Here is a 15,549-nt window from a genome sequence, read left to right as displayed (position 1 = left end):
GCCAGCTCGTCACGTCCGGTTCCGGGTGTGGGGGAAGCGCTTCCCCCGAGGTGACCGCGGCGGGCATGGGGGCGCACCTGGCCCGGCGCTACCTGGGCGGCGAGGACGTGGAGCCGGACCCGCTCCGCATGCCGAGCTTCGACCCGGGGCTGGGCTTCGCGGAGCGCAAGGAGCGGGGTGAGCCCTGGCCCCGCCCCTTCGCCACTGGCCCCGCCCTCCCCGGGGGGGCTCAGGCCCCCCCACCCCCTCCAGCGCGGGGGGCCGGGGGGAGCCCCCGGGGGGAGCCGGGCGGGCTGGGAGGTTCAGGGACCGAGGGGCGAGGGCGGAGCCCCCTGCTTCGAGCTGGGAGTAGCCCGTGGGGGTCCCGCCTGCACCGGCCCGGCGCATGGGGGGCAGGCGAAGGGAGCCGATGTCGCCAGTGTAGGGCCCTAATGTGGGGAGGGGGGGAGCCTCCCGCAGGGCTCTGTCCTTGCTGCGGGGGAGGTTGGTGCCATTGAGCCTGTAGGGTCAGCGGATCCCCCTTCCCCCTTGTTCTGGGTGAGTGTTTAAGAGCTGCCTTGCCCCACCCCAGAGGTGGCCGCGTTTCAACGCTGGAGGAGCGTCTGAACTGCCTGTTACAAGGGTCAGTCAGTGCTCTGCGTTGGAAGGACCGGTGTAAACCCAAGATCTTTACAGAGGGCAGCCGAACCCCGTCCTGTGTGTAGAGGCATCGATCCTGAGACGAGTATAAATAATAATCCGTGTAATTGAAATGGAGAGAGAGAGAGAGCTTGGAGCTAAAGACTCCTGACTTGTATCCCTAGCTCTCCCTCTGTGAGCCTGGACAAGTTGCTTCCTCTCCCCGTGCCTCAGTTTCCCCTTGGGGCTTCATCAGAAGGGCTCCTGTATAGGGCGTTCAGAGTCCCACTCTGTGCCTGATCCACGTAGGAGGCAGCTGTTACGGGCCCCGCTGTGGAGCCTGGCTTTTTGCCCAGGAGGTGGGGGGGACGCTCGTGTTTTTAGCTCTGGAGGTCCCAGGTTCAGTTCCCATGTCCTGCTCCCAGCCTCACCTCTGCCCCTCCTCTCTGTCCCCCGCAGTGATGGTAGCGACGCAGCAGCAGATGAATGACGCTCAGCTGCCCCTGGATCAGCGCGACTACTGTGCCCACTACCTCATCAAGCTGATGAAGTGCAAGCGCGACAACTTCCCCAACTTCCTGGCCTGCCAGCATGAGCGGCACGACTGGGACTACTGCGAGCACCTTGAGTACGAGGCCACCTGTGCCGGGGAGCTCCTGGCACCATCCACAGGCTACTCCAATCCCAGGGCCACAGAGCTGGGGGTGGCAGCCCTAGGGGTAGAGAGAGGCAGCATGGCCTAGTGGAGAGAGCACAAAGGAGACCAGGGTTTCTATTCCCAGGTCTGCCACTGGTGTCCTGGGTGGCCTGGGGCAAACTGGCCTCCTTTGCATGGTATTTTGAGATCTACTGATGAAAGGTGCTGCCAGAGCTAGGTGTGATTGGCACCTGCCCTTCCCACATAGGGTATTTAAGCCGAAGAATACTGGGGACCATCAGCACAAGCAGCTATGGCAGGGGTTTAGCACAGAAATAAACTGTCCCCTCTCTCCCTCTTTGCGGAAGCCATCTCAGAATGCAGCATTCTGGGCCATTGCTGATTCCCTGGGCTCCACTGATATGGCTGACCCTGCAGGATGGTGATGAAACACATGTGTAGTGCCCTTCCCACAGAGGGTCAAGCCCTGGGCCTAGGCTGAGTAGACCCCAGGGAGTGAAGGGAGGGGTACTACATGGAACGTGGTTATGTGGTTGGCCTGGCTGTGTCACCGTGGGGATTGTGGGTTGGAGGAGGGATCTGGAGGTAGAAGATGTGGGGCAGAGGATTGTGGGGGGTGGAGGGGCCAGAGATCACAGGGATTGGTTTAAAGCAGTGAACCTAATTTCAGTGAGCCCCCCCAGCAAGTGGGACAGTCAAACAGCTCTGAGATCTGCCTGTACCTAATGCAGAGTGTGCCAGTCTGCCCCTGCAGTGTGGGGTGCAGCATGCCGGGGCAGGGGCTTGCTTCTAATGGCGATGCAGGTGGACCCCCACCCCCGACTAGTGTCTCCTCTCCCCCCAGCTACGTGATGCGTATGAAGGAATTTGAGCGGGAGCGGCGCTTGCTGGTGAGGAAGAAGAGGCTGGAGCAGGAGGAGGCGGCTGGAGCATAGCAAAGCCCCGTGTCCCCATCCACATGAGAGGCTGGAGGAATCCTCTACTTGTGTCATATGTAAGGGAATAAATAATGGCTCATCAGCATCTGGAGTGGTGACTGGAGTGGGGTGGGCAGGGCAGGGCAGGGCATGAGCGCGTATCGCACTGAGGCTGTAATGCCCCATCACTGCAGGTGCTGGTAGGGATGGGGAAGCCAGTGTGACTGAGGTAATCTCTCTCACTGGACCAGCTTCAGAGCTTCTTCAGATTTGGACCTGAAGTTATGGGGAGCAGAGAGCGGTGGCATTTCCTAGTGGTTAGAGTGGGAGGAGTCAGGACTCCTGGGCTACGTTCCCATTAAGCTGCGTGGCCACGCAGCTGCCTGTTAAACCCTGTGCAGAGGCTCAGGGCTGTGGTGGGGAGAGGTGCTCGTCCATGCCGGCCCCAGCACAGCCCTGCCCGGGGCGAGGCGCCCCTCCCCGCTGGCTCCAGCGGACCTGCCCTGGACTTGCCGTGGCCGGGGGAGAGGCGCCCCACCCTTGGCCCAGCCCAGCCCTGCCCCAAGCTGCTGCAGCAAGAGAGGGCTGAGGGGAGTCCTCTCTCCTCACTGTAGCCTGGGGGCAGCCTGCACCCCAAAGCCCTCACCCCCCAAACCCTCTGCCCCAGCCCTGAGCCCCCTCCCACACTCCAGCGTGCTTGGCCCCACCCCCACATTAATTTTATGTGCACCAATATGAAGGTGATATGTCACCTCATCTCCATATTGGTGCACATAACAAAATTCATTCCGCACATGGACATAAAAAATTAGAGGGAACATTGGTCCTGGGTTCTGTTCCTGCTCTGGGAGGGGGACATGGTCTAGTGACTAGAGCCAGGAGTCCCTGGGCTACCCCCTCTCCCCTCAGTGAGGGGGTGATGCTCTGCTCCCTCCCAGGGTTGGAGTGTGTGTGGTTGCGACATGTGTAAAGCACCCTCTGGCTGCCTCAGCACCGACGAGCTCCGCTGGGCTCAGATTCACTCATGCTCTTTGCTGTGAGTTCCAGCTCCCACAGGCACTTGGCTCAGTTCTTGCCCTGGCAGCCAGTGCTGGGAATCTACCCCCGGCCTGGAGCCTGCTCAGACTCGCTCCCTGCTCTCCGTGTGGGGAACCTTTGGACTGAGGCCATGTCTACACTGCACGCACTGCCATGGCACAGCTCCCGTAGTGTCGACATGCACTAAAGCCAAGGAAGGGTTTTATGGCACCCATCTTGCTAAGTGACGGTCACACTAGCTGTGTCCACAGTGGGGGTTAGGTTGGCACAGCTCTGACACAGGGGGGTGGATTTGTCACACCCTGAGCCCAGCTTCCCTTGCCCCTCAAGGGCATGTGGGGGCAGCATGCTGTCAGCTGCTCTGGAGAGCCTAGGGTGTGCTGCACCTGCCCAGGGGACTATTTTCTTGCTTCCCTGCCCCTGCCATGGCCTTGGAGAAATGTCTGCCAGCAGCAGAGGGCAGAGCTAGGCTTGCTTCATCCCAAGTGCCTAGTCTCTGCTGCTGCGTACAAAGAAGCCAGAGCTGCCCCTCCCAGCTGTGCTGCATGGCTGGGTGCAGGGAGGCATGGGTGGCATCAGCTGTGGCTGCACCTGGCCCAGTGCCTGTGTTCAGGGGCAGGGGCCATGCAAAGAGCACCCCACACATGCCTAGAGCCCAGCTGATCCCCTCTGTAGAGGTGGGGGGGAGCACTGAGACATGGCTGGGCAGGGGCGGGCTTGGTTTATTGCTGTGTCTCGGACAGGGAGAACGATCCTGGACACACGCTTTGGCAGAGGCTCATTGCAGCTCCTGTGCTAGGGCAGGGCCATTTTCAGTCCTACTTGCACAGTGGTTGCTGCTCTGGGGGGGGCTAGCTGGAGCTAAGACACTAGGTCAGCTGTCCAAATCAGAGCCACGATGGGACAAAACAGTGGCCCAAGGAAGCGAGCCTGGCTTATAGCAAGGAATCCTGGGCACAGGGGCCATGATGCATTCATGCTGCAGTGGAGGTGTGGTGGCACCCAGGGAGGCCCCTGTCCTAGGTGCAGCCCCTCTGGGAGACTCAGAGCTCCAGGTGTAGCCATTCAGAGAGGAAGAGCCTGGCCCCTGGCCAGTCTCTGCCCTCCCTGACCCCTTGCCCCATTGGTTTCTCTCCTGCAGACCCCAGAGCCTTCCCCAGGACTCCTCTCAGTGATGGGTTACTTAGCCCAGCCCTCCCCCCGGGGGCCTGTGCCTTGTCCAACATGCACCAAGCCCCCAGGGCAGGGAAAGACCAGCTCTTCAGGGCCACCCCTCACTCCCCAGCAATCACACGGAGTAAGAGCAAAGGAGACAGAAGCAGCCAAGGAGCCAGTGCAGGAGGGAGCTGAATAGCCTCACCCCGTGTCTTTATTAGAATAGCCTGCTCTAACCCCTGCCATCCTGGCAGAGCCAGGCCTGAGCTACAGCCTGGGACTGCGGGCCAGGGCGGCTGCTCAGCAACACAGGGAAGGAGGGAACAGAAGAATGGTACAAAAGAAAACACTTTACTGTGCTTACAATTAACAGTGCTGGCTTGAGTCAAGCAGCTGCCATCTGAGCTCCCCCACACAGCCCTGCTACTGCGCCTCAATCCTGCCCCTGCCCCTGCCAGTGCCCCTCAATCTTGACCTGCTGCCTCTTGCTTTCCCTACACAGTAGTGCTGTTACTCTTCCCTTTTCTCTTGTCACCCCACTCCTGGCTCAGTTCTGCCCCACACCACCCCCACCTACCAACCTGCCTTAGTCCTGACTCCTGCTTGGCCCAGCATGAGACCCTGGAGCATCGTTTTAAACAGACTGATCTGTAAACTCGCTGGCCAGGGGGCCTGCTCCAGGCCTGATGCCCTTAACACCTGGGCCAGCAGAGCACAGGGGAAAGGCAGCCTGGGGCTAGGGGACTGACCAGACCCTGCCAGCCTTAGCTACCATCCTGCCCTCTTTCCATCAGCCTGGCGTGCAGGGTAGAAGCCAGAGCCCAGCTGTGTCTTGCAGCAGCCCCCTGGCAGCTTTCGATGGAGAGGAGTGCTGAACAGGGCCCATGCCTCAGCCCAGCACTCGCCCCCGAGGCCCTGCCATGGAGATGTGACCCAGGAAAGAAGTTGTCTTCCTGCTCAGGAGCCTGAAATGAGGCACCTATGATCCTGAGCTGATACCTAGAGAAGGGGCCTGGTCTCCAGTAGGGCTGAGCACCTGCCACTCCCACCAGCTCCACTGGGGGCATGAGCGCTCAGCTCCTCTGGGATCAGGCCGCATTGGCAGGTGCCTAGGGCCAGGTTAGATGCCTGAGGTTAGGCCAGAGTCCTTCCTCCAGGCCACAGCTCTGAGTGGTTGCATCCAGCCAGAGGCAGCTGCAGCTTCTCCCTGGGTTAGTTTCCAGTTAGGCAGGGCTGTAGATCTGGGCTCGCTGGGTGCATGGCGCAGCTAGAGGAGAGCATGGAAACTAGCTCTGAGCAGGACTTGGATGTTGGTTTCCCTGGGGGGGTGGGGCCAGCCCCCACAGGAGCACAGGGGCAGCTGCAGAAACCCCAGCAGCGAGGAGGGTGAGAGTTTGCACAGCTTCCCCCGAGCCCTGTGCCAGCTGGCCAGATGAGGGGTGCAGAGACCCCCGTGGGGAGTGGGCTCCTCCCTGGACTGCACCAATACACAAAGCCCCAGCAGCCCCTGGCGGCTCAGAGCAGGAAGGGGATGATAGGCGAGCGCAGGGGTGGGTAGTCCCGGAACTCCTTCAGGTAGCTGCGGTGCTTCCCCTTCGCCCAAATGGTCATTTGGATGAAGCCGACCAGAGAGAACAGGGCCACTGTGAGCAGAGAGGAAAGTGGTGAGGAATGGGGGGGGCACTCCCTTGGCCCCCCCAGCATCACCCCCACCCTACAGTCCTGAGGGGACCCTACTCCAGGGGTTGGATAGGTAAACAGGACCTTGCGGGTCAGCTCTCCCCTTGCCAGGGGGGTTGGCACAACTGCGTGCCCTGCTCCTGTCGGCCACCTCCACCGAGGAGTCACAGCACCTCTCACATTGCAGCAGGGGCTGGCAGGACCCAGGTACACAGTCATGGTGCCCTGGGCCCAGCTGAGTCAGCCTCCTGGCGTCCCGGCCGGAGGCGGCAGCAACACTGACTCAGGTTCAATGGGAAGGGTCAGGTTGGAAAAACGACTCGAGCCGCTTGGGCTTGGCTCTGGTTCGGCTCGGACGTAAAATGAGAGCTGCCCCCTTGGGCCAGCCCCCACACTAGCTCCCCTCCTCCTCCCACCAAAGGGACTAAGAACCAGATGTTGACAAGATGTGGTGCCTGCATTTCCCCAAGGCAGCAGCCGGGGGCTCCTGCCTGATGGGCTGGAGGCCCCTGGGCAGTGCCACTCCTGAGAAAAGGCAGCCAGCGGATGCCAGGGAAAGCAGCTCACAGCAGGGCAAATCATCCAAGAGCCTTGGCTGCAGGGAAGCTCATGCTGCAGTCTTTGCTTCACCTACTCCCTGCAGACCAGCGCAGGTCCCTCAGAGCTGGACACCAGGACGAGCCTCGAGCGCAGGAAGCCTAGGGAGGTGGGCTATGAACCCAGCTCATCCTACTTGCCAGGAACTGGGCTGACACCCAACAAACTCCTTGAGTGTGGTCAAGTAGACGGGTGGGAATCAGGATTCCTGGATTCTATTCCCCGTCTACAACGATTCCTCAGGCAGGTCCCTTGGCCTGCCTTTGCCTCGGTTTCCCCCTGCGAGAGGGAGATGATCTCTGTGACATGCTGGGAGCCCTATTGCTGGCCATGTAGGGGCTTATTGTTCCCACAGAACAAGGATGGGTGGCCCTGGCAGCAAGAAGGCAAGACCCGCCTGGCCTGTGCCCCTGGACGTTGTGGGGAGACAGTGTGGCATCCCCGGGCCCTGGCGCCTTCCCCCACACCGCGCTCACCTGGGAGACACTGGGTCATGATGGCAAAGCCGATCCAGGAGCCCAGCTGGAAGAGAAGCAGCTGCAGTTAGTGCTGGGGAAGCCAGGGGCTGAGCAGAAGCCTCCCCCTGCATGGCCACAGGGGAGACCAGGCCCCGGCAAGTGGCGCTCACTCACAGAAAGGGGGCACTCAGTCAAGTTCACTGAGCCATTTGCAGCCAACTGACCAGCCCACATCAGGACTTTTAACATACCTGTCCCTGGGGTGGGGGGAAGAGGTGGGGGGGGGGAGGGGAGAGACAACTGAGCTGCGCAATACAAACCCTGGTACACGGGGAAGCAGCCTGGTGACACTGGCCGCTAAGACTCCCTGCACTCGCCTCTACGCGAAACGCCCCTGCCAGGCCCCAGTTCTGACGCCTTCATGGGCAGGGAGAATGACTGTGGGAAGATGGACTGGCCTCTGGGTGGGGGCACATCCTGGGCTCCAGCAGGGCACCTCACAGCCTGCTGCCTTGGCCAAGCAGGACTTCACCAGCTAGGCATGCACTTAATGCTGGCAATCCCATCCCAGTGCCTACCTGCTGCCCCTGCCCTGGGCTTCTCCCCCCATCTCTGCCAGTGCCCCTCAAGCCCAACCCAGTCCCCTGCTATCCCAGCTAGCACAGGGCTGTTGTGAGCAGGAGCTGCAGACCCTGTGACACAGAGCAATGCCCCCAGCCACCACACATTATTAACCCATAGTGCCCCAAGCTGCATGCCCAGAGCATAGGTGGCAGTGGGAGGCAGGGACTCCAGCCCAGCCGGTGAAGTGCTCCCTCCAAATGGGCACAAGCTCAGCACGCCTGCATCAACTGCATTCTCTGTGCAGAGTCTGCTGCGCCCTCCTTTACATGGACTCAAATGGCATCAGCAATCTCAGACCCTCCTGGGGAGGGGCTGTCCAGCACTGGGGGTGCAGGTGCCCGCCTGGAGGGGTGACCTAATGCCCAGGGACTGGAAGGAAAGTGTAGTCAAAGGGGCCAGTTCTCAGGGGAAATCCTTCCCCCACCCTGTGCCCCCTATGGGGAGGGAGAGGCTAGGGCAGGAATAAGGGTGCTGGGGATGATGGGACTGGCAGGGGGAATTTCACCCCCTCACCTACACCAGGGATCAGGAGAGGGCAGGGCACTCCCCAAGCTGAGATCAGGGCAGCAGGGGGACCTGGTCTCCCCAGCAATGGGGAGTCCCCAGCCCTGGCAGCAGTTGAGTTGGAGGAAAGGGTGGCTGGGCACATGCAAGGCGGCTGCCAGCTTGGGCAGAGAAAGATCCCTTCCTGGCAGGTGAGTGGCACTCCAGCAAAGGGACGAGCTCTCAGGAAGCAGAGCCATGGAGGGTGGTGCCTGGAGAACTGACTCATGCCCAACTTTAGGAGTCATGATGGTCAAATTCAGCCCCCCCGAACCCAGCTCTGCCAGGGCCTGGGAGCCTAGAGTTGGCTGGAGGTACAGCCCCTGAACACCCAAACCCCTTGTGAGCATCACCAACACTGCCAAGTTGGAGCTGGCTTCAGGACCGAGGCTTTGCTGGTGGTGGCAGGCTGGGCATTTGCGGCCATTTCGCCTCATCAGCTCCAGGAGCTATGCAGGGCTGGGCCAGGCAGAGCACAGGTGCATGCTAATAGCTGCTGCTGATTTAATAGGGGCGCTGTCCTGCAGGCAGTGGCGTGGGGAGTTCAGCAGGGGGTGCTCTGCTCTCTCAGTCAGGGCTGACTCCAGTACAGCACACGGGGGCGCTGTCCTGCAGGGAGCAGAGTCGAGAGCTCAGCCGGGGGGCATTCTCCCTTCTCAGTCAGGGCTGACCCAGGTGTGGCACTGGGGGGGCTGTCTGACAGGGAGTGGGGTGTGAAGTTGAGTAGGAGGCGCTCTCCCTTCTCAGTCAGGGCTGACCCCAATGTCCTAGCGTAGCACTAGGGGTGCTGTGTCGAGTGAAAGTGAGGTCCCAGCTATTGCTGATCACTGGCACTTTTCCCAGAAGCAGGGCTGTTAACTCCCGGTTACCTGGCCAAATTCAAGTCCTACCACCTTCTGAATTCCCCCTGCAGTTTCAGTTAGACAAGGGCATTCTCCCTAATGGGCTCAGCTGTGTGGCTGTTAAGCCACTGCTGCGTTCCACCCCAGACAGTTGCATTTCTGGGGTGAACAGTGACACAAGCTTGTTATTAATTAACAGCAAGCATGAGGCAGGTAGAAGGTCACTTTCTAGCCACCTGTCTCAGGGAGGGAGCTGCAGCTCATGGAGATGCTTCCAATGAGACCAGAAACAAGATCTGTGGGTCGGGGGGGGGGGGGGCGCTAGCGCCAGGCAGCCCTCGGCTCAGGGAGCCTGCCAGTTCGCTGCAGGCAGGGGGACGGGGGGGTGGGGGGAAGAGATGCTCACCTCATAGGTATAATTAGGACATGACACTAGCAAGAAGAGCCACGTGAAGGGATTCTTAGTGGGGTATGGGATCTTCCTGGTCTTGGAGCCTGGGAGGGAGAGAAGCAGAAATCCAGCATGGATTTATTTCACATGAACAGTGACCCACCCCGCCCCACCTCCCAGGGAGTGGCATCAGCTTTCTGGGGGAACACGCAGGCACTGGGAAGACAGCCCTGTCAGACCGTTCTCCAGGAAGAAGATGCTGCAGGACCTCGGGATCGGGTGTCAGATCTCCAGTCGCACACAGGCCAGTGCTTCCTGCAGCCCACTGGAGCCCGAGGCAATGGCATGTTCCCCCATCCCTGCTCTGCTGCACTGGGCACCATCGGGGTGACCATCGGACACATGGGGCTGATGGGGCAGTAAAGAGGCAGTGTGCCAGGCTGGCCAGGACTCAGAGAGTTCCCCCACCCCCTCCCCGGCTGCTGGGACTACACAGATCTGGGACAGCCACATCCCGGTCAGGGTGCCATGTCCTGCCCAGAGGGGCTGAGGTCTCCACGGTGCTTGTGCCTGGAGATCGAGGATCTGCCAGCCAGGCTGTTCAGACACTGCTATGAACCAGTCACTGGAGCCACCAGCGTCCAGATGGAGGCGTCTGCACTGGGAGGGCAGGTGTCCTCCGCAACCCAGGAAAGCCGTGGGGGTTTAGAGAGAAACTTGTCTATTGCTGCCCGTCTCTGTCTCTGAGGATGTTTATAGGGGGCCTGAGGAAGACAGGGGGTTTTCTCCTGTGTTTCTTACATTAAACGTTCAGCAAGACCCCGGGGAGCTGGGAGGACAGAGAGCAAGGATGAGAACCCTCTGTGAACGGGAGCCAGGGGCATGGGGGGATGGATTTTCACTCAGACTATGCCCTGGACCCAGAGTGCGCTCCCAATCCCCATACCTCAGCCAGGGATACAAGCAGGCCCCAGCCCCACCCTCAGGCTGCCCTCGGACTGACCATCCTTGCCCCGTCACCCCTGAGCGACTGAGGCCCTGGGAGGGCCAGCGGGGCCCCACCCCCACTCACCCGCCGGCCGCAGGTTCCGCAGAGCAATGTGAATGGAGAAGTTCCCCAGCTGGCAGAACTGGGGGGGGAAGCAGAGGAGCGATCAGTGCCCTGGGTCTCAGCAACCCCCTTTCCTCTCCCTGGCCTGGGGGTTCAACCCCCCTTGCAGTGGCAGCATCCCCCATCAGCTCAGAGGGGCATGGGCCTGGAAGGGCATTGGTCTGGCAGCATTCTCGCGGTGGCAGCACAGAGCTGTGCCACCCACCACCCATCCTCCTGGCACCCTCATCCCTCCCTCTCCCCAGCCCCACACTCTGGCACCCTCATTCCCCCCACACACACCTTTGCACACCCTGGGAGTACCCCCCTTGGTACTTCTGCCCAAGCCTAGCTGAGCAGCCTCCTTCCCTCCCCGCCACGGCCGACGGCTCTTACCAGGAATATAATGAGCGCCAGCTTCACCTGCTCGTCTCCGTAGGCTGTGGGGGAGGGGAAGGGCAGAGGTCAGCCTGGCACGGGGGGGTGGGGGGGGAGAAGAGCACTCACATCACGGGGCGCCAGGGGTGAGTTTACAGGGTCAGAGCCTGGCGTCTGCGTAGGGAACATGCTAGCACATGGTCAGCAGGAGGAGCACATAGCCCTACTGCAATAATGGCTCGGAAAGAAACAAAAATTCATAGCAAGGGTGGATCTGTTAAGTGCCCATGAAAGATACCAGATTAACACCCCTAGGCCCGGTGCACATCCAGAGCCGGGCAGCACGGTGACCTTCCCTGTTCACCCCTCCTCTCTAAGGGTGGGGGCAGTGCAGTCCCAGGGGGCCCTCTTCTTCCAGGGTCAGAGCCAGCTAGAGTAATGGACCTGAGCGAGCAAAGGGGGGTGAAGTCGCTGGGCAGGGGTTATGGTACAAGATGCCGGGGGGGCAGGGAAACATCTGGACCACACACTCATCAGTGCATGGAGATGAAGAGAAGGAATTGAGGTCATGGGCTGCTGCAGGAGTGAAGGAAAGTTCAATGGAACATGACATGCAAAGAGGAGAGTTTGGGCTTGTTCATGTGGGTTTTTAACCCTTTACGATGCAGGAAGGGACAAAAGGCCTTTAATTAAACAAAACACTGGCTGCTGCTTGTTTTTTACACTAGCAAATCAGGTTTGATCACCGGGGGGGCTCTGGGGACAGCTGGGGAGCTAGGCAGTTTACGACTAGAGATGCCAAGGAAACGAGACTGAGAGGGAAGCAATTTTTCACCCATTTGTTTAAAACTGACATCGGATTTCAGGGCCAGGAGGAACTGTTCTGCCCATTCAGACTGACCCCTGCCTAACCCAGGCCAGAAACCCTGCCCCCTGCACCAACACCTGGTCCAGAACTTGTGGCCGAGCTAAAGCGGAGCTTTGAGAAACTCGTCCAAGATTTGAAGTCTCCACGTTCCAGTGAGCGAGTCATTCCAACGGATAGTTACCCTCCTTGTTAAATGTTTGCACCCTATTTCCAGGCTGAGTTCAGCTACCAGCCATTTATCCTGGCTTGGGCTGTTTGCTGTAACGCACAACTATTTAATTAGCACATTTGGGAGAAAACCCCTGTGTTAGCAATGCAGGTCCCTCCATTCAGGGCTGATAGTGCTCCCAACCCACACCTCCGAGCCACCACTAAGTCCTGCAGAGACACAAGCCAGACTAGCCTGAAGCCTGGACTTGTCCAATGTCTCTAAGACCTTGGCTACGCTAAGAAGGTGTGCTAGGGACAGGTCTGCCGGCACAGTGCTGCTAACACAACTATCTCTGCAGCATGTGGTCACACTTGGCTGCTTGTGCGAGCGCCTTGTGACCACACGGTTGTATCAGCAATAGCATGGTGCATGGTGGGTAGGATCCCAGTGTTTTCACATGCCACGCAGACACACTGCCTTGTGGGAAACAGTGCTGTGCGGCAGCCGCTGTGCATTGTGGGGGCTGAGCAAGGCAGCGGAAAAGGAAGGACAGCCCCTGAGGCGATCGGTCTGTCAGAGAGAAGGGCTGGAATCGCATAGCGCCCTCTAGGGCACAGAGAGGCAAGGCAGCGGCGAGGGGTCACTTACTTGGCGGGGTGTACAGCGGATGGTTGATGTAATACGCCATCCAGGCCGCAAAGCCCCAGTAGTAGGTGCAGTTCTAGAGACAAATCAGGAAATGCTCTTTTAATACAGGCTCCACTAACGAGACGAGTCAAAGGGATCCCCCAGGCAACTGCTGCCCTAGTCCCCTGGCTGGCAGGCCCTGCACTTCCCTCACTTCACTTCCCCTGCCCCGCCCCTCCACCCCGCTCACCTTGAAGATGTTACGCAAGGGCATCGTCCCGTGGGAGAACCGATGGACAAAGAGGGTCTCCAGCAGGCGCTTGATGTAGTGGAATGAGTGGCAGATGCAGGCCAGGCTGGAAGGGAGGCACAAGGGTGCTAGTGGGTACCAGTGCCACTGAGATACGGGCTGGGGGTACGTTCCCCCCTACGGAATTGTTCTGAGCTGGCAAGTCCCCTGCGTCCCACCAGAGAGCACCTGCCAGATCCCCTGAAGGCTCCTCCCCAGCACGACTGGACAGGGGCCGTGCTGGAGCCTAAAGCAGACCACCCTTGATGAGCCACAAGATGCTCTGAGGGTCCTAAACTGTTCCCTCCTGCCAGGGATCAACTGAGTTTCCAGTGCAACAGCTCAGAGCACTTGCCAGTCCCTAGTCCCTCTCCAAGGCCTGTCCATGGGCTGAATATCCAGTGGCTGCAATGACGGCCAGATCCCAGACTGCCTGAAGAGGCCAGCAGGGAATCTCACGGGCACTGCATCCCTGTAGGGGTGAGATTTTCTCTTCCCCACTCATCCCACTCTAGAGAGGAGGCCAATCCAGGGGCTGCAGGCCTGGCCTGGGAGGCACGGCCCCTCCAGGAGTGGGATGCACATCCCATCTGTTTGTTTTCCTAGGACTCAGGTTTTCTACAGGGTCTCTGCCCCCAACAGCTCAGGAGAAGGCCCAGATCCCAGGGCACAGCACCAGCGCAGGCTAAGCAGACGCAGTGACGAGCCCCTGGCCGGTACTCACTGCACGACCGAGTGCTTGCTGGAGGTGAAGTCATACTTGGGGCCGTAGATGAAGGGCACTCGGAAGTAGAAGAGCAGGTAGATAAGCAGGGGCCCAGCATACTCGGTGAGGAAGACCTGAAAGGCAGAGCACGCTGTGAGCACAGGGGGGTGTCTATGGGCAGCGGGGCTCTCTCAGGCAGACCTGTGTCACTGCTCACCGTCACCCAGCTGATCTGCGCACCCAGGTCCCGGAAGTACAGCGTGGCTGTGGTGCCCACCGGCAGGTTCTGTAGCACGTCCTCATCCTTCAGGGATTTCCCCTCTGGAAGGAGAGCGTAGACTCAGAGAGGACAATGGGCGGAGGGGGTCCAACCGGGACGCCGATGCAATATGTTACCCTGGCATCGGTTCCATGGCAACGTGCCTGAGTGATCCCAGCCCCCTGAAACACGGCCTTGCTCTCTTGTTTGCTGCAGCACAGCAACACCCCCATGAAAAGCCATGTGGAGAATGGACCAAAGCCCCTGCTGCTGGGCAGAGCACTCTGATCCTGGATGTTCACGCTCCCCTGCATACAAGCTGGGAAGCCCACGGGGCCCTTCCCCAGAAGTCTGGGTCTTCCTAGAGCCCTAGTCCTTTGGTGGTCGATCAGATCTCTCACCCTTTGGAACAGCGTCAGCACCTGCCCCACAGGCCCCTGTGGCTCATGTTCCCCTCAGGCCCTTTCCCCACCCATGGGGCGCACGATGAGCAGCAGCAGAGAGGTGTGCCTGGGAACAGACACGGCGAGAGCGGTCAGAACCCACATGGCGCTCTAACTTACTGGGGTCAAGGCGGAGGGACTGTCGGGCTGGGTACCACTGGGGATCTGCGGAGAGAAAAGCAGAGACAATGGCATCACCCCTGTGGCTCCAAATCCCTGACTCTGCCAACTGATCGGCACCAAACCACGCTGCTGTTATGGAGATAAGTCCACCCACACAGAGACTCACGAGACTGAGCTGGGCCTTCAGGCACCTTGCTAAGGGCAGAAGGCAACAGGCTGGCTCCTGCCTTGATGGCTCCTGCTGTTGATGGGTCGCCAAGCCCATTGCCCAAGCACTGAAATGTCAGGGTGATGCCCCCCCAGCCAGTACAAGGCCCAGGCGCCTGCTATGCCCCATTTTGAGGACTCCTGTGGGACACAAGCATTGCCTACACTTTGTGCTGGCCCGCTGCACAGGAGGAATTTCACTCAGCGATCTCAGGGCCTAGACGCTGTGGTGACGGGCGCACTACGAACACCGCAAGCTGCAGAGGTTTCTCACCACCCACTCGGAAGCTGGTCAAAGTCTGCCATCATAAACTGGCTGTTGGCGGAAAATTGGATTTTTGACTGAACAAAATTTTTCAGGAGAAGTGGCGGCTTACCATGGGAAACTGTTTTTTCTTACACTCCCCCTTACCACTCCGAATACTTGATACCTTCCTGAGCTCGTGGGGCATACAGCACAGCCTGTTCCACCGCCGCTCAGGCCAGGCCTGGGCCCAACGGGATGACACTAGACAGCACCAGCTAGGAGCGAGGTCAGGAGAGCCACAATGTCTGTCTGTGCTCAGCTGCCTCAAGAAAGGGCCCCCTCCGTATGCCCATTGCACAGGCAGCTCAGGTGCAAAGGCCCAACATTGCAGGGCACTCAGCACTCGTGTTTGGTGGGGACAGTCCCACGGGGGCAGTGACCAGGGGGGGAGTCTGATGAAGTGGGGGTGCAGGGCCGACACAAGCAAGCTCACTCCATACGTACGAGACTTGGTGAAGAGGTTCTTGATTTCGGCAATCGTGGCATTGGGCTCCACCTGCAGAGAAGCAGACAGAAGTGACCACAGTCCTAGGGGCACAGAGTGCGGGTCTGATCCGCTGCCACGGACATCAGCAGGAGC

General features: G+C 59.8%; 2 protein-coding genes across 3 annotated transcripts in view; one reads left to right on the top strand and one right to left on the bottom strand.

Annotated features, from left to right (window-relative positions):
* Positions 1 to 2,296, top strand: NDUFB7 (NADH:ubiquinone oxidoreductase subunit B7). Its single transcript, XM_073319095.2, has 3 exons — positions 1 to 177; positions 1,078 to 1,246; positions 2,121 to 2,296. Exons 1-3 carry the CDS (start codon positions 66 to 68, stop codon positions 2,209 to 2,211), a joined length of 372 nt encoding a protein of 123 aa, XP_073175196.1. The 5' UTR covers positions 1 to 65; the 3' UTR covers positions 2,212 to 2,296.
* A 2,264-nt stretch (positions 2,297 to 4,560) lies between these two features.
* The window catches only part of TECR (trans-2,3-enoyl-CoA reductase), a 44,811-nt gene continuing 33,822 nt past the window's right edge, over positions 4,561 to 15,549 (bottom strand). Inside the window, exons 3-13 of one of the 2 annotated variants that reach the window (XM_073319093.2) lie at positions 15,414 to 15,465; positions 14,453 to 14,497; positions 13,848 to 13,951; positions 13,649 to 13,764; positions 12,886 to 12,991; positions 12,657 to 12,729; positions 11,008 to 11,051; positions 10,594 to 10,651; positions 9,537 to 9,625; positions 7,140 to 7,185; positions 4,561 to 6,029 (exon numbers count right to left, since the gene is read on the bottom strand). In XM_073319093.2, the coding sequence (XP_073175194.1) occupies positions 5,902 to 6,029; positions 7,140 to 7,185; positions 9,537 to 9,625; positions 10,594 to 10,651; positions 11,008 to 11,051; positions 12,657 to 12,729; positions 12,886 to 12,991; positions 13,649 to 13,764; positions 13,848 to 13,951; positions 14,453 to 14,497; positions 15,414 to 15,465 (861 nt within the window). In that variant the 3' untranslated portion in view covers positions 4,561 to 5,901. Of the gene's footprint in view, positions 7,186 to 9,536; positions 9,626 to 10,593; positions 10,652 to 11,007; positions 11,052 to 12,656; positions 12,730 to 12,885; positions 12,992 to 13,648; positions 13,765 to 13,847; positions 13,952 to 14,452; positions 14,498 to 15,413; positions 15,466 to 15,549 lie in introns of both variants that reach the window. The other variant, XM_073319094.2, reaches the window with a different exon arrangement.

Source organism: Lepidochelys kempii, chromosome 20 (assembly GCF_965140285.1).
Source record: "Lepidochelys kempii isolate rLepKem1 chromosome 20, rLepKem1.hap1, whole genome shotgun sequence".
Classification (NCBI taxonomy): domain Eukaryota; kingdom Metazoa; phylum Chordata; order Testudines; family Cheloniidae; genus Lepidochelys; species Lepidochelys kempii.
Note: the sequence above shows the minus strand (reverse complement) of the source record. Positions and strands in the feature narration are given on the sequence as shown.